The following is a 21,177-nucleotide window of genomic DNA, read 5'->3' as shown; positions in this document are numbered from 1 at the left end:
CCAAAAGGATGTTTAACAAATTCAGGATTTTTTTACAGTATTTTCTATAATATTTTTTTTCTTCTGGAGGAAGTCTTATTTGTTTTATTTTGGCTAGAATAAAAGCAGGTTTAAATATTTTGAAACCTATTTTAAGGTCAATATTAATGACTTGCCCAATTATCCTAATTAAGCCTTTGAATTGTACTTTAATCTGAATGCTTGTACTTTGAAAAATATATAGTAAAGTATGTGCTGTCATCATAACAAAGATGAATGAAATCAGTTATAAAAAATTAGTTATTAAAACTATTATGTTTAGAAATGGGTTGAAAAAAAATCTTCTTTCCATTAAACAGAAATTGGTGGAAAATGGTTGCTAATAATTCAGGAGGGCTAATAATTCGGATTTCAACTGTATATATGCAGTTATTTTCCTCCCTGTAAATGAGCAAAGGGAAATATGTACAATAGAATAAAAATATGAAACAAACTGTGCTTTAAGCTTCTTATAAATGATCACTGAACACAGCATTTTGACACCTATTTGACCATTAAAACGCTCACAGTAAGATAACTTTAGATGTGTGTACTCTGCTCGTCTAGCCTAAGTGCACACACACAGCAGCATGTACAAATCAGATTATGAAAAATGATGAAGAGCATGCTTTTCCTTTTATCCTTTATTTTTAGTTTTTTTTTTTTTGTTTTTATTTACACATTTTTTTAAGTGGTGAGGACAATATTCACTGGTTCCCCCCTCCTGTATAATAATTAAATGTTACATTTTTAAGAACTTCACAAATAGCCTAAATAACACTTTTCAGTATCAGTGATAATATAAATAGTAACTAATAATAATAATGATAATAATAAAAAGAAGAACAAAAAATATTAGCCTATTGATAACAATATAAATGAGATGTTGAGGAAAAAACAGCGTAGGCTACTAACTCTCCACTGTTTTTGGTAAATTATTTGACAGAAAAGCTAACATGCTGACACATTGTCTGGATTAAGCAGACCTAGTTGGAGTCGCAATGTTTCCAGCAGCACTCAATACACGTTCAGACTTTCTATCGCAGTGCTTGTAGCGCAAATGCACAAATGCTTTTTCCTATGCTACATTTCTCGTCAATGTCTTCCATTTATCACTTTCTCTTTTGTATCTGGCCATTTTTAAATAGGGCTCTGCGATATCTGGCTGACAAAAAAATCAAAAAATAAATTTTAATTTTTATAATTTTATATATTTTTATTTTATTTTTTGTGCTCATAATATTGACCTTTGCAGTTTTTACCTTTTTATTATTCAGCTAAACTAAAAAACGGAAGACTTTCTCCAGTGGAAAAATATAATAGGGAATATTATGAAATTATTGATTGCCTTTTTTTAAAATTAAGAAAAGTCTTTACATGGAAAGGTCATATCACTTTCAATAGTCCACAATGATTCAAAGCAGCTACTGAAAGTTATACTCGCATATGTTGCTGTTAAATCATGTAGTTGTGTGATGTATAACCATGGTGTAAGTGCACACCTAAGGATTAACCTTTTTTCCAAGAAAGAGACTTTTAAACGATATTGATGAACAGTTGATATGATCTATTAAAAGTCAGTGATGCTAACAGTTAATCATCTTGTTTGCTTTCAGGCTCTAGCACTGGCAGAACAACCTACATGAGAAGACCATGGACAAAAGCAGACGTGAAGGCTGTAATGAGTTCAAAAGACTGATTATTATTATACACATTTTCATTTTTTTCCCTTGTCACAGAGTGACAATATTTAACCATTTTCAAACCCACTTCTGTTCCATGCCAGTGCTTCACAGTCCATCATCACTCTAGGGTAGTCTCTACATTGCTCTACAGTTTGCCTCTGCTTCTCAACCCATGTCTGCCACTACTCCACAGTCTGGTACTGCTCCACAGTCCAGGTCCACGTCTGCTTCATGAGCCTGGGCAATACCCATCACACAAAAATACATAACCCACAAATGCAGTCCCTCAGACTAAACATTTACAACAGTGTTGAGTAGCAAAAAGACATGTTTTTTGTTTTTTATTTACATGTTTGAAAATGGTCAAATATTGTCACTGTGACAAAAAAGTGAAAATGTGTATGATATTAATTAGTCACATTATAACACATTATATTACTGTCACATTACGAAATTTAGTTTTTAATCTGTTTTGTGTTCATATCATTCTGTATGTATCATTCAATTTGTGGAATCAAACTTTTATGTCTAGTTTTATCTTTTTTTCTTTTTATCTATCTTTTTATCTATTTTTATCCATCTATTTTTTGTTCTTGTCAGAGCGATAATAGTTGATGCATTTCATAATAAAATGTATATACATGTTTAGTTCCCCTGCTGTTTTCCTGGACTTCAAAAGTAAAATTAAAAAAGTTTATTTTTTTATTTCTGTCATTGAGTGGCAATGTTTTGTATTTGACAGTATTCTAGTGCACTACCATGTTGTGTTCTAGTATAAATATTTAAATTTGAAAAAGAATAATCTGTTGAACGACTTAATTAAATTTTAAAATACCATTAGTTTGTTTATAAGCTGTAATCATTCATTCATTCATTTTCTTTTCGGCTTAACCCCTTTATTTATCAGGGGTTTCCACAGTGAAATGAACCACCAACTTATCCAGAATATGTTTTACGTTGCGGTTGTTCTTCCAGCTGCAACCCATCACTGGAAAACATCCATACACACTCATACACACACACTACGGACAATTTAGTGTATTCAATCCCCTGTACCGCTTGTCTTTGGACTGTGGGGGAAACCGGAGCACCTGGAGGAAACCCACTCCAACACAGAGAACATGCAAACTCCACACAGAGTTCACAGAGGGGAACATTTGTGTTCTGGCCAAGTAAAAGAATAAAATAATGAATATGTTATCGTACAGTTGTGCTTCTGGTTGTTCATGGTTGAAGGTTCTTTGCCAATTATGTTCTTTTTTTATCTGAAGTTGCCTTTCAAAATATCTACTGTCCTATAAAATAAGAGCAAAGGCCCTTAAACAATTAACTCTTCATACTTTAATGTTAAAATGCTGTCTTTTTCAGGTTATTGTTCAACAGTACATTAAACAGATTGTTTAACTGATACAACACAATAAGCCTACAGAATTGTTAAATCAAAAGTGTATTATAAGCAAAATAGTATTTTGTCATTTAAGAAGTGACAGGCAGAACCTTAGCAACTGAGATGGGTTTAGCAGGTGTCTAGCTGAGGAAAGCCAGAGTCTGTTCTGTTGTCACCCTTACTGCAATAGCAGAATAGTGTGATATGTAAAATGTGTTAATCAGTCCTTTTAAACCATGAAGGGGCTAGGTTTGTGTGTAACATGTAAACAGACCTTGTAAACCATGATTTTGTCTGTCCCCATAAGCCTGTGAAATGTCACATAGTTAATTTGAGTGTGTTGTGAAACTAAAATTGCTGTTTTTAAGCGTTGTTTGCCTTTTGTAGCTCAAATAAAAAATTTTGGCACAAGTTTTATGTTCGTAGGATGTTGGCAAAGGTATGTCCCCGTAAACCACCAAAAAGTCACATTGACCTCATAAACCATGTATGCCTGTATGTGTGTGTGTGTGTGTTGCACTGCTGGAGTGAAGGTTAACCAGTCCACACAGTTCATGCGGCTATAATCTTTATTATCTTTTATTAATAAACTATGTACAATATTTACACGTCGGCTCCAGGTCTCTTGGATGAAGGTCTCTCAGCGACGTGGTCTCTTCTGGTCGCCGCGCGTCTCTGGTGAAGATGGGGAGCGGGACCGTTTCCCTCCGGCGTCCCGGACCGAAGATGCCGCACCTGCTGAGGACGAGGAGGGCAAAGGCTCGGTCTGGCAGGAGAAGGACGGCCTCTTTCTCTTCTCAGCAGCATAGGCCTCACTGAACAGATCGAGCGCAAACACACACAAGCAGACATCATGTGAGATTTGGACAAACACTAGAACATGCGGCTATGCCAAGTACAGTTTACTCACGCGTCTATGATGGGAATGACGTATCGGCCGCTGCCGTCTATCATGACTCCCTTTCGGTCTGGGTCGTCCACCTCCAACAGGAAGCTGCGGGGAATCCCTGTGCTCTTCCGGATGCGCTTGTGCGGCGCGGAGCGGCTGCCCTGTGAATTGAGGAGTGACAGTCAAACTCTGAGCAAACAATCTGACTGATGAGGACAAGAGCTCAAGTTCACAGCAACCGTGAGCTTGGAAAACCCAGTTACCACATTAGTGGGGCAGTGCCTAATGTGGTGTCCCGGGATCCCAAGCAGCCTCATGGCCTCACTAGTGAACATCAGAACCATGAGAATCAGCTCAGACATCTCTCACAAAGCAAACCTGTCAGTGTCTGAACGCTCACCTGCTGGAGTAGTAGCACAGGCTGGACTGGTACATCACCGCTTTCAGCTTGTCCTCCTCTGACGCCTTTGCCTCAGCCAGATTCTCAGTCTGTTTCACAGGCATTTGCACATTTGAATCTTTTTCACCCTCAACCCTTCAAACAATCTCAAATCTCCCTAAGAAGCTGAGTGCGTGTGCGTATATTGTGTGCTTTACATTGCTATTGTGCTATTCATTTGTTCAATACCTTCAACAACTGCTCCAGTGAGAGGAGTGAAGGATCAGCTCTAGGTGAAGGTTCACGCCAGCGTCCAGCTTGATGTCTGCAAAACAAAGGAGCTTGTGTGACTAAAACACCAGGGACAGACCAGGAGTCTTCATATAACATCTAACAGAGGACGCGTGTGCTCATTTCACAGCACTTACCCAACAAATCTTCTGTTTGAGGACTTCAGTCCCGCCGCAGGGATCCGTCTGATGATGACCGACGTGTTTTTAGGGATGAGAGCATCATCTGTGTATTCTGACAGCAAAATAAAATCAGAATCAGCACATAATTATGGAGCACGGTATACTTTGAGAGCCATTAGCCTTTTAAAACAGCCAAAACATCCCTACATGTCAGCATCAGCACCACCTTACAGCTTCCAGAAGTGTCTGATGTAACGCATCTAATGTTAGCGTAGAACAGTTGAAGTGTCTTTTCCTCAACTCACCTTCATCAGTCTGGGCGTTGCTGATCTTCAGCTGGCAGAACTTCAGCCTCTTGCTCCTCATGATCTGCCGCTTCAGCTCCCCCGCGCTGATGTTGAGGCCTTCAAACTGGAGCGAGTCGTAGGTGAGTCGACTCTGGAACCTGTAGTGAACACAAGACATACTGAACACAAACACAAAGCACAGCGTAATAAAAAGGGTCAAACCTGAGTGATGGGAACAGCAGGCGATCAATCGACGTATCCAACGATCAATAATATCGATAATCTGGAAAAATTGTCACGGAGGACGCAGAGATCAGATGCCAATCGACACAGCGAGATTCAAACAACAGCCACAGGACGGTTGTCATGGATGCTGATGATGAACACGTGACGCATGCGCTGTACAACTTCCGGCAATATTATCATTATTAATTTTATTGATAGTAGTAGTAAAATCATTGCGATAAGTATAATAAAATAAACAGCAGAACAGTTGGCCATCTCTGAATAATACACAGCGACGTTTCCCTGCACGAACGATTCAGGCCTTCGCCAAGAAGACTCGGGTGAGTCGATGATTCAGGGATTGATTCAACTGTCCGTTCATCCTATTGGCTTCTTTGGCTGAATGAATCGTTCAATGCTTTACTCAAATAAAGCGGCCTCTTGCTGCCACCTATTGGGGGTTTGCTTTTTTGTTTTCAAAAGTACTTTGACACTTTTTTAAAGGCACCTTTAAGTTCATTTTTGCACAAAAGCTCGTCTCTGTGCGTTCCAAATGGTTTGAAATTTCCTTAGCACATGGTTTTCTTGATGCGTTTGAAATTTTCAATGTAAATCCACTCGTACTTGCATTTGATCTTTATTATGCCTTAAAATCAAAACTATACTAAAGGTGTCTTATCCAAATGCAGATTTTCATTCAAAACGTTATGACAGAACCATATTACTTTACAGTGGCCCATGGATATATATATATATATATATATATGTGTGTGTGTGTGTGTTGCTTGTTTCTTATTTACCCATGCAGTGACTTTTAGGCATAAATACTATGTAGGCTTGCTAAAGGGTTGCATGAGAAATGTCATCATCGTGAGAGCTTGACTTTTTTTTTGTCGCTGCCTTTAGTTGTGGTGAAATGAGATGCATCATGTCGTTTATCTGTTTGTGCAGTCTGTACCTTCATTTCTGAATCGTGTGGCATCGTACTTGAAGCCAAGTCATTTAGCCCAAGGCATAGTTGTCTTAGAATGAGTAGTTTGCTGATCAAATTCCACATTTTGATGAGGCAAAACACATCTTGGATGTTTTAATTACTATTTTAGGTGAAAAACAAAACAATGAGATTTGTGTAAAATCTAAAGTTAACCAAGTCCAGCCCGCCATCTTGTCCTGCCTCTCAGTTCTCTTAAGCCTTGGGCCGGCTCTGTGAAGTGGCCTCTTTTGGGCTCATCATTGAAGACCGGACGAGCTGCAACATTTCGTTCTGCCAGGTTCTGGGAGTAGATGAGCATGTCATCGCTCTAGACTATGGTCAACTTGTGAAGTTACTCATACACCTCCGCTCATGGCATATTACCATTAAAATGAAACTTTTCCAGCAGAATATGACGCTCTAAAAAAAAAAAACTCCATCGGCACTGGTAACTATGAAAAACACGACTGAGCACTAATGGTACACTCAACAATTTACACTGACATTTGAAGGATCACCTGACATTAAAGACTGACGTAAGAACGCTGGAGGAACATCAAATTTTAACACGGAAGAGTTTTTTTTGTCTCTCTCAAATTAAAGCAATATTTCTTAATCTTGTTGTTTTTTTTTTTTTTTTACTGTACAGTTGCCCCAGGTGTTTATCAGGTGTGATGCCTGCTCATCTGACCTTTGACCTCGGCACTCAACTGCTGCCAGTTTTCTTTCAATGCCATGAGATTTCTGAATTCTACATGCAGGAACCGATGCATTCCTTTTTTTTTTTTTAAACAAAACAGATATGGCAGACACGGCCAAACATTGAAACTTTGGAGGGCATTGAGGGGAAAAAAAAGCACAATATCATCAAGGGGAATAAAAGGTTTGATCAAAGCGTGCGTTTACACACGTTCATTTAAATATGGACAAAACCAACATTGGGTTAATTTTGTTATTAGATTTAAAATGCACGGACCCTATTTGACCCAGTGTTCATATATACATATGTTTTTATGAATGAATATTTTTGCATATAAAAGATAATAAAAGACTGACTAGACAGATTAGATAGTTTAATAGACAGATTGACACGTGTAGTCATTCGTTCCTGTGTATTTGATGACTAGCTTCCAGCAGTATCTGGCTGCAGACTTGCATGCAATCTGAGACACAAAGCACTCAGCGGAGCTAGTGAGGTCACTGTGAGAGGCGGGGTTAGGGGTGCACACTCACTGACAGCCTAGATTTAGCCTGGTTTTAACCAAGCCGTCTATTAGACTTTTAACCCTTATGTATTGTTCATATTGTTCAAGTGGCTGTTTTTTGCCCCCAATGACCTCCATTATAACTAAACTTGTTTTAATTGCAAAGCCATGACACCAGATAGTAACTCATTCTTTATTGTTGGTGGTTTCCCTGTTGGGATGAGATAAAATGAGTCATTTTTACTTTTGATGGTCAGTTGGCACCTTTAAACACCCCAAAAAAATGCTTGCTGGGATGGTACCAAGAGGCTGTGCTCACTTCTGGACAGAGGGGGTGTAGACTTGCAGCTAGTGCCGATAAGTGGTGCAGACGCTGAGGCTGTTCTGTATGCGAGTGTTGAGGTTTTGAAACATCAGCTGACAACGTGTAGGTAGAGAGTAGCAGGTTCTGGGAGTAGATGAGCTTGTCACCGGTGTAGACTTTGACCGACTTGTGAAGTTACTCACAAGACCTCCGCTTATGGGACATTACCATTCAAATGAAACGTTTCCAGCAGAATATGACGCTTCAAAAAACTCCATCGGCACTGGTAACTATGAAAAACACGACTGAGCACTAATAGTGTACTCAACACTTTACACTGACATTTGAAGGATCACCTGACATTAAAGACTGAAGTAAGAACGCTGAAAAAAACCCATCAGATTTTAGCCCAGAAGAGTTTCTCTTTTCCTAAATTAAAGCAAAACTTCATGATATTGTGTTTATGAATTCATTCGTGTGTGTGTGTGTGTGTGTGTGTGTGTGTGTGTGTATGTGTGTGTTGCACTGCTGGAGTGAAGGTTAACCAGTCCACACAGTTCATGCGGCTATAATCTTTATTATCTTTTATTAATAAACTATGTACAATATTTACACGTCGGCTCCAGGTCTCTTGGATGAAGGTCTCTCAGCGACGTGGTCTCTTCTGGTCGCCGCGCGTCTCTGGTGAAGATGGGGAGCGGGACCGTTTCCCTCCGGCGTCCCGGACCGAAGATGCCGCACCTGCTGAGGACGAGGAGGGCAAAGGCTCGGTCTGGCAGGAGAAGGACGGCCTCTTTCTCTTCTCAGCAGCATAGGCCTCACTGAACAGATCGAGCGCAAACACACACAAGCAGACATCATGTGAGATTTGGACAAACACTAGAACATGCGGCTATGCCAAGTACAGTTTACTCACGCGTCTATGATGGGAATGACGTATCGGCCGCTGCCGTCTATCATGACTCCCTTTCGGTCTGGGTCGTCCACCTCCAACAGGAAGCTGCGGGGAATCCCTGTGCTCTTCCGGATGCGCTTGTGCGGCGCGGAGCGGCTGCCCTGTGAATTGAGGAGTGACAGTCAAACTCTGAGCAAACAATCTGACTGATGAGGACAAGAGCTCAAGTTCACAGCAACCGTGAGCTTGGAAAACCCAGTTACCACATTAGTGGGGCAGTGCCTAATGTGGTGTCCCGGGATCCCAAGCAGCCTCATGGCCTCACTAGTGAACATCAGAACCATGAGAATCAGCTCAGACATCTCTCACAAAGCAAACCTGTCAGTGTCTGAACGCTCACCTGCTGGAGTAGTAGCACAGGCTGGACTGGTACATCACCGCTTTCAGCTTGTCCTCCTCTGACGCCTTTGCCTCAGCCAGATTCTCAGTCTGTTTCACAGGCATTTGCACATTTGAATCTTTTTCACCCTCAACCCTTCAAACAATCTCAAATCTCCCTAAGAAGCTGAGTGCGTGTGCGTATATTGTGTGCTTTACATTGCTATTGTGCTATTCATTTGTTCAATACCTTCAACAACTGCTCCAGTGAGAGGAGTGAAGGATCAGCTCTAGGTGAAGGTTCACGCCAGCGTCCAGCTTGATGTCTGCAAAACAAAGGAGCTTGTGTGACTAAAACACCAGGGACAGACCAGGAGTCTTCATATAACATCTAACAGAGGACGCGTGTGCTCATTTCACAGCACTTACCCAACAAATCTTCTGTTTGAGGACTTCAGTCCCGCCGCAGGGATCCGTCTGATGATGACCGACGTGTTTTTAGGGATGAGAGCATCATCTGTGTATTCTGACAGCAAAATAAAATCAGAATCAGCACATAATTATGGAGCACGGTATACTTTGAGAGCCATTAGCCTTTTAAAACAGCCAAAACATCCCTACATGTCAGCATCAGCACCACCTTACAGCTTCCAGAAGTGTCTGATGTAACGCATCTAATGTTAGCGTAGAACAGTTGAAGTGTCTTTTCCTCAACTCACCTTCATCAGTCTGGGCGTTGCTGATCTTCAGCTGGCAGAACTTCAGCCTCTTGCTCCTCATGATCTGCCGCTTCAGCTCCCCCGCGCTGATGTTGAGGCCTTCAAACTGGAGCGAGTCGTAGGTGAGTCGACTCTGGAACCTGTAGTGAACACAAGACATACTGAACACAAACACAAAGCACAGCGTAATAAAAAGGGTCAAACCTGAGTGATGGGAACAGCAGGCGATCAATCGACGTATCCAACGATCAATAATATCGATAATCTGGAAAAATTGTCACGGAGGACGCAGAGATCAGATGCCAATCGACACAGCGAGATTCAAACAACACCCACAGGACGGTTGTCATGGATGCTGATGATGAACACGTGACGCATGCGCTGTACAACTTCCGGCAATATTATCATTATTAATATTAATTTTATTGATAGTAGTAGTAAAATCATTGCGATAAGTATAATAAAATAAACAGCAGAACAGTTGGCCATCTCTGAATAATACACAGCGACGTTTCCCTGCACGAACGATTCAGGCCTTCGCCAAGAAGACTCGGGTGAGTCGATGATTCAGGGATTGATTCAACTGTCCGTTCATCCTATTGGCTTCTTTGGCTGAATGAATCGTTCAATGCTTTACTCAAATAAAGCGGCCTCTTGCTGCCACCTATTGGGGGTTTGCTTTTTTGTTTTCAAAAGTACTTTGACACTTTTTTAAAGGCACCTTTAAGTTCATTTTTGCACAAAAGCTCGTCTCTGTGCGTTCCAAATGGTTTGAAATTTCCTTAGCACATGGTTTTCTTGATGCGTTTGAAATTTTCAATGTAAATCCACTCGTACTTGCATTTGATCTTTATTATGCCTTAAAATCAAAACTATACTAAAGGTGTCTTATCCAAATGCAGATTTTCATTCAAAACGTTATGACAGAACCATATTACTTTACAGTGGCCCATGGATATATATATATATATATATATATATATATATATATATATGTGTGTGTGTGTGTTGCTTGTTTCTTATTTACCCATGCAGTGACTTTTAGGCATAAATACTATGTAGGCTTGCTAAAGGGTTGCATGAGAAATGTCATCATCGTGAGAGCTTGACTTTTTTTTTGTCGCTGCCTTTAGTTGTGGTGAAATGAGATGCATCATGTCGTTTATCTGTTTGTGCAGTCTGTACCTTCATTTCTGAATCGTGTGGCATCGTACTTGAAGCCAAGTCATTTAGCCCAAGGCATAGTTGTCTTAGAATGAGTAGTTTGCTGATCAAATTCCACATTTTGATGAGGCAAAACACATCTTGGATGTTTTAATTACTATTTTAGGTGAAAAACAAAACAATGAGATTTGTGTAAAATCTAAAGTTAACCAAGTCCAGCCCGCCATCTTGTCCTGCCTCTCAGTTCTCTTAAGCCTTGGGCCGGCTCTGTGAAGTGGCCTCTTTTGGGCTCATCATTGAAGACCGGACGAGCTGCAACATTTCGTTCTGCCAGGTTCTGGGAGTAGATGAGCATGTCATCGCTCTAGACTATGGTCAACTTGTGAAGTTACTCATACACCTCCGCTCATGGCATATTACCATTAAAATGAAACTTTTCCAGCAGAATATGACGCTCTAAAAAAAAAAAACTCCATCGGCACTGGTAACTATGAAAAACACGACTGAGCACTAATGGTACACTCAACAATTTACACTGACATTTGAAGGATCACCTGACATTAAAGACTGACGTAAGAACGCTGGAGGAACATCAAATTTTAACACGGAAGAGTTTTTTTTGTCTCTCTCAAATTAAAGCAATATTTCTTAATCTTGTTGTTTTTTTTTTTTTTTTACTGTACAGTTGCCCCAGGTGTTTATCAGGTGTGATGCCTGCTCATCTGACCTTTGACCTCGGCACTCAACTGCTGCCAGTTTTCTTTCAATGCCATGAGATTTCTGAATTCTACATGCAGGAACCGATGCATTCCTTTTTTTTTTTTTAAACAAAACAGATATGGCAGACACGGCCAAACATTGAAACTTTGGAGGGCATTGAGGGGAAAAAAAAGCACAATATCATCAAGGGGAATAAAAGGTTTGATCAAAGCGTGCGTTTACACACGTTCATTTAAATATGGACAAAACCAACATTGGGTTAATTTTGTTATTAGATTTAAAATGCACGGACCCTATTTGACCCAGTGTTCATATATACATATGTTTTTATGAATGAATATTTTTGCATATAAAAGATAATAAAAGACTGACTAGACAGATTAGATAGTTTAATAGACAGATTGACACGTGTAGTCATTCGTTCCTGTGTATTTGATGACTAGCTTCCAGCAGTATCTGGCTGCAGACTTGCATGCAATCTGAGACACAAAGCACTCAGCGGAGCTAGTGAGGTCACTGTGAGAGGCGGGGTTAGGGGTGCACACTCACTGACAGCCTAGATTTAGCCTGGTTTTAACCAAGCCGTCTATTAGACTTTTAACCCTTATGTATTGTTCATATTGTTCAAGTGGCTGTTTTTTGCCCCCAATGACCTCCATTATAACTAAACTTGTTTTAATTGCAAAGCCATGACACCAGATAGTAACTCATTCTTTATTGTTGGTGGTTTCCCTGTTGGGATGAGATAAAATGAGTCATTTTTACTTTTGATGGTCAGTTGGCACCTTTAAACACCCCAAAAAAATGCTTGCTGGGATGGTACCAAGAGGCTGTGCTCACTTCTGGACAGAGGGGGTGTAGACTTGCAGCTAGTGCCGATAAGTGGTGCAGACGCTGAGGCTGTTCTGTATGCGAGTGTTGAGGTTTTGAAACATCAGCTGACAACGTGTAGGTAGAGAGTAGCAGGTTCTGGGAGTAGATGAGCTTGTCACCGGTGTAGACTTTGACCGACTTGTGAAGTTACTCACAAGACCTCCGCTTATGGGACATTACCATTCAAATGAAACGTTTCCAGCAGAATATGACGCTTCAAAAAACTCCATCGGCACTGGTAACTATGAAAAACACGACTGAGCACTAATAGTGTACTCAACACTTTACACTGACATTTGAAGGATCACCTGACATTAAAGACTGAAGTAAGAACGCTGAAAAAAACCCATCAGATTTTAGCCCAGAAGAGTTTCTCTTTTCCTAAATTAAAGCAAAACTTCATGATATTGTGTTTATGAATTCATTCGTGTGTGTGTGTGTGTGTGTGTGTGTGTGTGTGTGTATGTGTGTGTTGCACTGCTGGAGTGAAGGTTAACCAGTCCACACAGTTCATGCGGCTATAATCTTTATTATCTTTTATTAATAAACTATGTACAATATTTACACGTCGGCTCCAGGTCTCTTGGATGAAGGTCTCTCAGCGACGTGGTCTCTTCTGGTCGCCGCGCGTCTCTGGTGAAGATGGGGAGCGGGACCGTTTCCCTCCGGCGTCCCGGACCGAAGATGCCGCACCTGCTGAGGACGAGGAGGGCAAAGGCTCGGTCTGGCAGGAGAAGGACGGCCTCTTTCTCTTCTCAGCAGCATAGGCCTCACTGAACAGATCGAGCGCAAACACACACAAGCAGACATCATGTGAGATTTGGACAAACACTAGAACATGCGGCTATGCCAAGTACAGTTTACTCACGCGTCTATGATGGGAATGACGTATCGGCCGCTGCCGTCTATCATGACTCCCTTTCGGTCTGGGTCGTCCACCTCCAACAGGAAGCTGCGGGGAATCCCTGTGCTCTTCCGGATGCGCTTGTGCGGCGCGGAGCGGCTGCCCTGTGAATTGAGGAGTGACAGTCAAACTCTGAGCAAACAATCTGACTGATGAGGACAAGAGCTCAAGTTCACAGCAACCGTGAGCTTGGAAAACCCAGTTACCACATTAGTGGGGCAGTGCCTAATGTGGTGTCCCGGGATCCCAAGCAGCCTCATGGCCTCACTAGTGAACATCAGAACCATGAGAATCAGCTCAGACATCTCTCACAAAGCAAACCTGTCAGTGTCTGAACGCTCACCTGCTGGAGTAGTAGCACAGGCTGGACTGGTACATCACCGCTTTCAGCTTGTCCTCCTCTGACGCCTTTGCCTCAGCCAGATTCTCAGTCTGTTTCACAGGCATTTGCACATTTGAATCTTTTTCACCCTCAACCCTTCAAACAATCTCAAATCTCCCTAAGAAGCTGAGTGCGTGTGCGTATATTGTGTGCTTTACATTGCTATTGTGCTATTCATTTGTTCAATACCTTCAACAACTGCTCCAGTGAGAGGAGTGAAGGATCAGCTCTAGGTGAAGGTTCACGCCAGCGTCCAGCTTGATGTCTGCAAAACAAAGGAGCTTGTGTGACTAAAACACCAGGGACAGACCAGGAGTCTTCATATAACATCTAACAGAGGACGCGTGTGCTCATTTCACAGCACTTACCCAACAAATCTTCTGTTTGAGGACTTCAGTCCCGCCGCAGGGATCCGTCTGATGATGACCGACGTGTTTTTAGGGATGAGAGCATCATCTGTGTATTCTGACAGCAAAATAAAATCAGAATCAGCACATAATTATGGAGCACGGTATACTTTGAGAGCCATTAGCCTTTTAAAACAGCCAAAACATCCCTACATGTCAGCATCAGCACCACCTTACAGCTTCCAGAAGTGTCTGATGTAACGCATCTAATGTTAGCGTAGAACAGTTGAAGTGTCTTTTCCTCAACTCACCTTCATCAGTCTGGGCGTTGCTGATCTTCAGCTGGCAGAACTTCAGCCTCTTGCTCCTCATGATCTGCCGCTTCAGCTGATGTTGAGGCCTTCAAACTGGAGCGAGTCGTAGGTGAGTCGACTCTGGAACCTGTAGTGAACACAAGACATACTGAACACAAACACAAAGCACAGCGTAATAAAAAGGGTCAAACCTGAGTGATGGGAACAGCAGGCGATCAATCGACGTATCCAACGATCAATAATATCGATAATCTGGAAAAATTGTCACGGAGGACGCAGAGATCAGATGCCAATCGACACAGCGAGATTCAAACAACACCCACAGGACGGTTGTCATGGATGCTGATGATGAACACGTGACGCATGCGCTGTACAACTTCCGGCAATATTATCATTATTAATATTAATTTTATTGATAGTAGTAGTAAAATCATTGCGATAAGTATAATAAAATAAACAGCAGAACAGTTGGCCATCTCTGAATAATACACAGCGACGTTTCCCTGCACGAACGATTCAGGCCTTCGCCAAGAAGACTCGGGTGAGTCGATGATTCAGGGATTGATTCAACTGTCCGTTCATCCTATTGGCTTCTTTGGCTGAATGAATCGTTCAATGCTTTACTCAAATAAAGCGGCCTCTTGCTGCCACCTATTGGGGGTTTGCTTTTTTGTTTTCAAAAGTACTTTGACACTTTTTTAAAGGCACCTTTAAGTTCATTTTTGCACAAAAGCTCGTCTCTGTGCGTTCCAAATGGTTTGAAATTTCCTTAGCACATGGTTTTCTTGATGCGTTTGAAATTTTCAATGTAAATCCACTCGTACTTGCATTTGATCTTTATTATGCCTTAAAATCAAAACTATACTAAAGGTGTCTTATCCAAATGCAGATTTTCATTCAAAACGTTATGACAGAACCATATTACTTTACAGTGGCCCATGGATATATATATATATATATATATATATATATATATATATATATGTGTGTGTGTGTGTTGCTTGTTTCTTATTTACCCATGCAGTGACTTTTAGGCATAAATACTATGTAGGCTTGCTAAAGGGTTGCATGAGAAATGTCATCATCGTGAGAGCTTGACTTTTTTTTTGTCGCTGCCTTTAGTTGTGGTGAAATGAGATGCATCATGTCGTTTATCTGTTTGTGCAGTCTGTACCTTCATTTCTGAATCGTGTGGCATCGTACTTGAAGCCAAGTCATTTAGCCCAAGGCATAGTTGTCTTAGAATGAGTAGTTTGCTGATCAAATTCCACATTTTGATGAGGCAAAACACATCTTGGATGTTTTAATTACTATTTTAGGTGAAAAACAAAACAATGAGATTTGTGTAAAATCTAAAGTTAACCAAGTCCAGCCCGCCATCTTGTCCTGCCTCTCAGTTCTCTTAAGCCTTGGGCCGGCTCTGTGAAGTGGCCTCTTTTGGGCTCATCATTGAAGACCGGACGAGCTGCAACATTTCGTTCTGCCAGGTTCTGGGAGTAGATGAGCATGTCATCGCTCTAGACTATGGTCAACTTGTGAAGTTACTCATACACCTCCGCTCATGGCATATTACCATTAAAATGAAACTTTTCCAGCAGAATATGACGCTCTAAAAAAAAAAAACTCCATCGGCACTGGTAACTATGAAAAACACGACTGAGCACTAATGGTACACTCAACAATTTACACTGACATTTGAAGGATCACCTGACATTAAAGACTGACGTAAGAACGCTGGAGGAACATCAAATTTTAACACGGAAGAGTTTTTTTTGTCTCTCTCAAATTAAAGCAATATTTCTTAATCTTGTTGTTTTTTTTTTTTTTTACTGTACAGTTGCCCCAGGTGTTTATCAGGTGTGATGCCTGCTCATCTGACCTTTGACCTCGGCACTCAACTGCTGCCAGTTTTCTTTCAATGCCATGAGATTTCTGAATTCTACATGCAGGAACCGATGCATTCCTTTTTTTTTTTTTAAACAAAACAGATATGGCAGACACGGCCAAACATTGAAACTTTGGAGGGCATTGAGGGGAAAAAAAAGCACAATATCATCAAGGGGAATAAAAGGTTTGATCAAAGCGTGCGTTTACACACGTTCATTTAAATATGGACAAAACCAACATTGGGTTAATTTTGTTATTAGATTTAAAATGCACGGACCCTATTTGACCCAGTGTTCATATATACATATGTTTTTATGAATGAATATTTTTGCATATAAAAGATAATAAAAGACTGACTAGACAGATTAGATAGTTTAATAGACAGATTGACACGTGTAGTCATTCGTTCCTGTGTATTTGATGACTAGCTTCCAGCAGTATCTGGCTGCAGACTTGCATGCAATCTGAGACACAAAGCACTCAGCGGAGCTAGTGAGGTCACTGTGAGAGGCGGGGTTAGGGGTGCACACTCACTGACAGCCTAGATTTAGCCTGGTTTTAACCAAGCCGTCTATTAGACTTTTAACCCTTATGTATTGTTCATATTGTTCAAGTGGCTGTTTTTTGCCCCCAATGACCTCCATTATAACTAAACTTGTTTTCATTGCAAAGCCATGACACCAGATAGTAACTCATTCTTTATTGTTGGTGGTTTCCCTGTTGGGATGAGATAAAATGAGTCATTTTTACTTTTGATGGTCAGTTGGCACCTTTAAACACCCCAAAAAAATGCTTGCTGGGATGGTACCAAGAGGCTGTGCTCACTTCTGGACAGAGGGGGTGTAGACTTGCAGCTAGTGCCGATAAGTGGTGCAGACGCTGAGGCTGTTCTGTATGCGAGTGTTGAGGTTTTGAAACATCAGCTGACAACGTGTAGGTAGAGAGTAGCAGGTTCTGGGAGTAGATGAGCTTGTCACCGGTGTAGACTTTGACCGACTTGTGAAGTTACTCACAAGACCTCCGCTTATGGGACATTACCATTCAAATGAAACGTTTCCAGCAGAATATGACGCTTCAAAAAACTCCATCGGCACTGGTAACTATGAAAAACACGACTGAGCACTAATAGTGTACTCAACACTTTACACTGACATTTGAAGGATCACCTGACATTAAAGACTGAAGTAAGAACGCTGAAAAAAACCCATCAGATTTTAGCCCAGAAGAGTTTCTCTTTTCCTAAATTAAAGCAAAACTTCATGATATTGTGTTTATGAATTCATTCGTGTGTGTGTGTGTGTGTGTGTATGTGTGTGTTGCACTGCTGGAGTGAAGGTTAACCAGTCCACACAGTTCATGCGGCTATAATCTTTATTATCTTTTATTAATAAACTATGTACAATATTTACACGTCGGCTCCAGGTCTCTTGGATGAAGGTCTCTCAGCGACGTGGTCTCTTCTGGTCGCCGCGCGTCTCTGGTGAAGATGGGGAGCGGGACCGTTTCCCTCCGGCGTCCCGGACCGAAGATGCCGCACCTGCTGAGGACGAGGAGGGCAAAGGCTCGGTCTGGCAGGAGAAGGACGGCCTCTTTCTCTTCTCAGCAGCATAGGCCTCACTGAACAGATCGAGCGCAAACACACACAAGCAGACATCATGTGAGATTTGGACAAACACTAGAACATGCGGCTATGCCAAGTACAGTTTACTCACGCGTCTATGATGGGAATGACGTATCGGCCGCTGCCGTCTATCATGACTCCCTTTCGGTCTGGGTCGTCCACCTCCAACAGGAAGCTGCGGGGAATCCCTGTGCTCTTCCGGATGCGCTTGTGCGGCGCGGAGCGGCTGCCCTGTGAATTGAGGAGTGACAGTCAAACTCTGAGCAAACAATCTGACTGATGAGGACAAGAGCTCAAGTTCACAGCAACCGTGAGCTTGGAAAACCCAGTTACCACATTAGTGGGGCAGTGCCTAATGTGGTGTCCCGGGATCCCAAGCAGCCTCATGGCCTCACTAGTGAACATCAGAACCATGAGAATCAGCTCAGACATCTCTCACAAAGCAAACCTGTCAGTGTCTGAACGCTCACCTGCTGGAGTAGTAGCACAGGCTGGACTGGTACATCACCGCTTTCAGCTTGTCCTCCTCTGACGCCTTTGCCTCAGCCAGATTCTCAGTCTGTTTCACAGGCATTTGCACATTTGAATCTTTTTCACCCTCAACCCTTCAAACAATCTCAAATCTCCCTAAGAAGCTGAGTGCGTGTGCGTATATTGTGTGCTTTACATTGCTATTGTGCTATTCATTTGTTCAATACCTTCAACAACTGCTCCAGTGAGAGGAGTGAAGGATCAGCTCTAGGTGAAGGTTCACGCCAGCGTCCAGCTTGATGTCTGCAAAACAAAGGAGCTTGTGTGACTAAAACACCAGGGACAGACCAGGAGTCTTCATATAACATCTAACAGAGGACGCGTGTGCTCATTTCACAGCACTTACCCAACAAATCTTCTGTTTGAGGACTTCAGTCCCGCCGCAGGGATCCGTCTGATGATGACCGACGTGTTTTTAGGGATGAGAGCATCATCTGTGTATTCTGACAGCAAAATAAAATCAGAATCAGCACATAATTATGGAGCACGGTATACTTTGAGAGCCATTAGCCTTTTAAAACAGCCAAAACATCCCTACATGTCAGCATCAGCACCACCTTACAGCTTCCAGAAGTGTCTGATGTAACGCATCTAATGTTAGCGTAGAACAGTTGAAGTGTCTTTTCCTCAACTCACCTTCATCAGTCTGGGCGTTGCTGATCTTCAGCTGGCAGAACTTCAGCCTCTTGCTCCTCATGATCTGCCGCTTCAGCTGATGTTGAGGCCTTCAAACTGGAGCGAGTCGTAGGTGAGTCGACTCTGGAACCTGTAGTGAACACAAGACATACTGAACACAAACACAAAGCACAGCGTAATAAAAAGGGTCAAACCTGAGTGATGGGAACAGCAGGCGATCAATCGACGTATCCAACGATCAATAATATCGATAATCTGGAAAAATTGTCACGGAGGACGCAGAGATCAGATGCCAATCGACACAGCGAGATTCAAACAACACCCACAGGACGGTTGTCATGGATGCTGATGATGAACACGTGACGCATGCGCTGTACAACTTCCGGCAATATTATCATTATTAATATTAATTTTATTGATAGTAGTAGTAAAATCATTGCGATAAGTATAATAAAATAAACAGCAGAACAGTTGGCCATCTCTGAATAATACACAGCGACGTTTCCCTGCACGAACGATTCAGGCCTTCGCCAAGAAGACTCGGGTGAGTCGATGATTCAGGGATTGATTCAACTGTCCGTTCATCCTATTGGCTTCTTTGGCTGAATGAATCGTTCAATGCTTTACTCAAATAAAGCGGCCTCTTGCTGCCACCTATTGGGGGTTTGCTTTTTTGTTTTCAAAAGTACTTTGACACTTTTTTAAAGGCACCTTTAAGTTCATTTTTGCACAAAAGCTCGTCTCTGTGCGTTCCAAATGGTTTGAAATTTCCTTAGCACATGGTTTTCTTGATGCGTTTGAAATTTTCAATGTAAATCCACTCGTACTTGCATTTGATCTTTATTATGCCTTAAAATCAAAACTATACTAAAGGTGTCTTATCCAAATGCAGATTTTCATTCAAAACGTTATGACAGAACCATATTACTTTACAGTGGCCCATGGATATATATATATATATATATATGTGTGTGTGTGTGTGTTGCTTGTTTCTTATTTACCCATGCAGTGACTTTTAGGCATAAATACTATGTAGGCTTGCTAAAGGGTTGCATGAGAAATGTCATCATCGTGAGAGCTTGACTTTTTTTTTGTCGCTGCCTTTAGTTGTGGTGAAATGAGATGCATCATGTCGTTTATCTGTTTGTGCAGTCTGTACCTTCATTTCTGAATCGTGTGGCATCGTACTTGAAGCCAAGTCATTTAGCCCAAGGCATAGTTGTCTTAGAATGAGTAGTTTGCTGATCAAATTCCACATTTTGATGAGGCAAAACACATCTTGGATGTTTTAATTACTATTTTAGGTGAAAAACAAAACAATGAGATTTGTGTAAAATCTAAAGTTAACCAAGTCCAGCCCGCCATCTTGTCCTGCCTCTCAGTTCTCTTAAGCCTTGGGCCGGCTCTGTGAAGTGGCCTCTTTTGGGCTCATCATTGAAGACCGGACGAGCTGCAACATTTCGTTCTGCCAGGTTCTGGGAGTAGATGAGCATGTCATCGCTCTAGACTATGGTCAACTTGTGAAGTTACTCATACACCTCCGCTCATGGCATATTACCATTAAAATGAAACTTTTCCAGCAGAATATGACGCTCTAAAAAAAAAAAACTCCATCGGCACTGGTAACTATGAAAAACACGACTGAGCACTAATGGTACACTCAACAATTTACACTGACATTTGAAGGATCACCTGACATTAAAGACTGACGTAAGAACGCTGGAGGAACATCAAATTTTAACACGGAAGAGTTTTTTTTGTCTCTCTCAAATTAAAGCAATATTTCTTAATCTTGTTGTTTTTTTTTTTTTTTTACTGTACAGTTGCCCCAGGTGTTTATCAGGTGTGATGCCTGCTCATCTGACCTTTGACCTCGGCACTCAACTGCTGCCAGTTTTCTTTCAATGCCATGAGATTTCTGAATTCTACATGCAGGAACCGATGCATTCCTTTTTTTTTTTTTAAACAAAACAGATATGGCAGACACGGCCAAACATTGAAACTTTGGAGGGCATTGAGGGGAAAAAAAAGCACAATATCA

At 41.5% G+C, this 21,177-nt stretch overlaps 4 protein-coding genes and 1 long non-coding RNA gene across 9 annotated transcripts in view; 1 reads left to right on the top strand and 4 right to left on the bottom strand.

The window, feature by feature from the left end:
- Nucleotides 1-2,347, top strand: part of LOC110438822 (uncharacterized) — a 54,609-nt gene extending 52,262 nt beyond the window's left edge. The window contains exons 28-29 of the long non-coding RNA XR_012384653.1: nt 1,635-1,696; nt 1,805-2,347. This is a non-coding gene — a long non-coding RNA (uncharacterized lncRNA). The remainder of the gene's footprint in view (nt 1-1,634; nt 1,697-1,804) is intronic.
- Nucleotides 2,348-2,407: 60 nt separating this feature from the next.
- LOC141375845 (E3 ubiquitin-protein ligase RBBP6-like) lies at nt 2,408-8,586 on the bottom strand. 2 transcript variants are annotated; one of them, XM_073910816.1, is made up of 7 exons: nt 5,077-5,609; nt 4,787-4,883; nt 4,608-4,683; nt 4,380-4,468; nt 4,243-4,303; nt 4,001-4,140; nt 2,408-3,905 (listed from the first exon to the last, which is right to left on the bottom strand). In XM_073910816.1, the coding sequence occupies exons 1-7, from the start codon at nt 5,234-5,236 to the stop codon at nt 3,731-3,733; spliced, it is 798 nt and encodes a 265-aa protein (XP_073766917.1). In that variant the 5' UTR covers nt 5,237-5,609; the 3' UTR covers nt 2,408-3,730. The 2 variants fall into 2 exon arrangements, with proteins under 2 accessions (XP_073766917.1, XP_073766918.1); XM_073910817.1 differs by lacking the exon at nt 4,243-4,303 and having other exon boundaries at nt 5,077-8,586.
- Nucleotides 8,329-11,677, bottom strand: LOC141375844 (E3 ubiquitin-protein ligase RBBP6-like). 2 transcript variants are annotated; one of them, XM_073910814.1, is made up of 7 exons: nt 9,758-10,375; nt 9,468-9,564; nt 9,289-9,364; nt 9,061-9,149; nt 8,924-8,984; nt 8,682-8,821; nt 8,329-8,586 (listed from the first exon to the last, which is right to left on the bottom strand). In XM_073910814.1, the coding sequence occupies exons 1-7, from the start codon at nt 9,915-9,917 to the stop codon at nt 8,412-8,414; spliced, it is 798 nt and encodes a 265-aa protein (XP_073766915.1). In that variant the 5' UTR covers nt 9,918-10,375; the 3' UTR covers nt 8,329-8,411. The 2 variants fall into 2 exon arrangements, with proteins under 2 accessions (XP_073766915.1, XP_073766916.1); XM_073910815.1 differs by lacking the exon at nt 8,924-8,984 and having other exon boundaries at nt 9,758-11,677.
- On the bottom strand, nt 11,604-15,277 carry LOC110438818 (E3 ubiquitin-protein ligase RBBP6-like). Of its 2 annotated transcripts, XM_073910827.1 has the most exons (7): nt 14,459-15,001; nt 14,169-14,265; nt 13,990-14,065; nt 13,762-13,850; nt 13,625-13,685; nt 13,383-13,522; nt 11,604-13,287 (listed from the first exon to the last, which is right to left on the bottom strand). In XM_073910827.1, exons 1-7 carry the CDS (start codon nt 14,517-14,519, stop codon nt 13,113-13,115), a joined length of 699 nt encoding a protein of 232 aa, XP_073766928.1. In that variant the 5' UTR covers nt 14,520-15,001; the 3' UTR covers nt 11,604-13,112. The 2 variants fall into 2 exon arrangements, with proteins under 2 accessions (XP_073766928.1, XP_021327793.2); XM_021472118.3 differs by lacking the exon at nt 13,625-13,685 and having other exon boundaries at nt 13,026-13,287; nt 14,459-15,277.
- Nucleotides 15,278-17,703: 2,426 nt separating this feature from the next.
- Nucleotides 17,704-20,848, bottom strand: LOC141375831 (E3 ubiquitin-protein ligase RBBP6-like). Of its 2 annotated transcripts, XM_073910804.1 has the most exons (7): nt 19,137-19,679; nt 18,847-18,943; nt 18,668-18,743; nt 18,440-18,528; nt 18,303-18,363; nt 18,061-18,200; nt 17,704-17,965 (listed from the first exon to the last, which is right to left on the bottom strand). In XM_073910804.1, the coding sequence occupies exons 1-7, from the start codon at nt 19,195-19,197 to the stop codon at nt 17,791-17,793; spliced, it is 699 nt and encodes a 232-aa protein (XP_073766905.1). In that variant the 5' UTR covers nt 19,198-19,679; the 3' UTR covers nt 17,704-17,790. The 2 variants fall into 2 exon arrangements, with proteins under 2 accessions (XP_073766905.1, XP_073766906.1); XM_073910805.1 differs by lacking the exon at nt 18,303-18,363 and having other exon boundaries at nt 19,137-20,848.
- Nucleotides 20,849-21,177: the final 329 nt, after the last annotated feature.

Source organism: Danio rerio, chromosome 8 (genome assembly GCF_049306965.1).
Source record: "Danio rerio strain Tuebingen ecotype United States chromosome 8, GRCz12tu, whole genome shotgun sequence".
Classification (NCBI taxonomy): Eukaryota; Metazoa; Chordata; class Actinopteri; order Cypriniformes; family Danionidae; genus Danio; species Danio rerio.
Note: the sequence above shows the minus strand (reverse complement) of the source record. Positions and strands in the feature narration are given on the sequence as shown.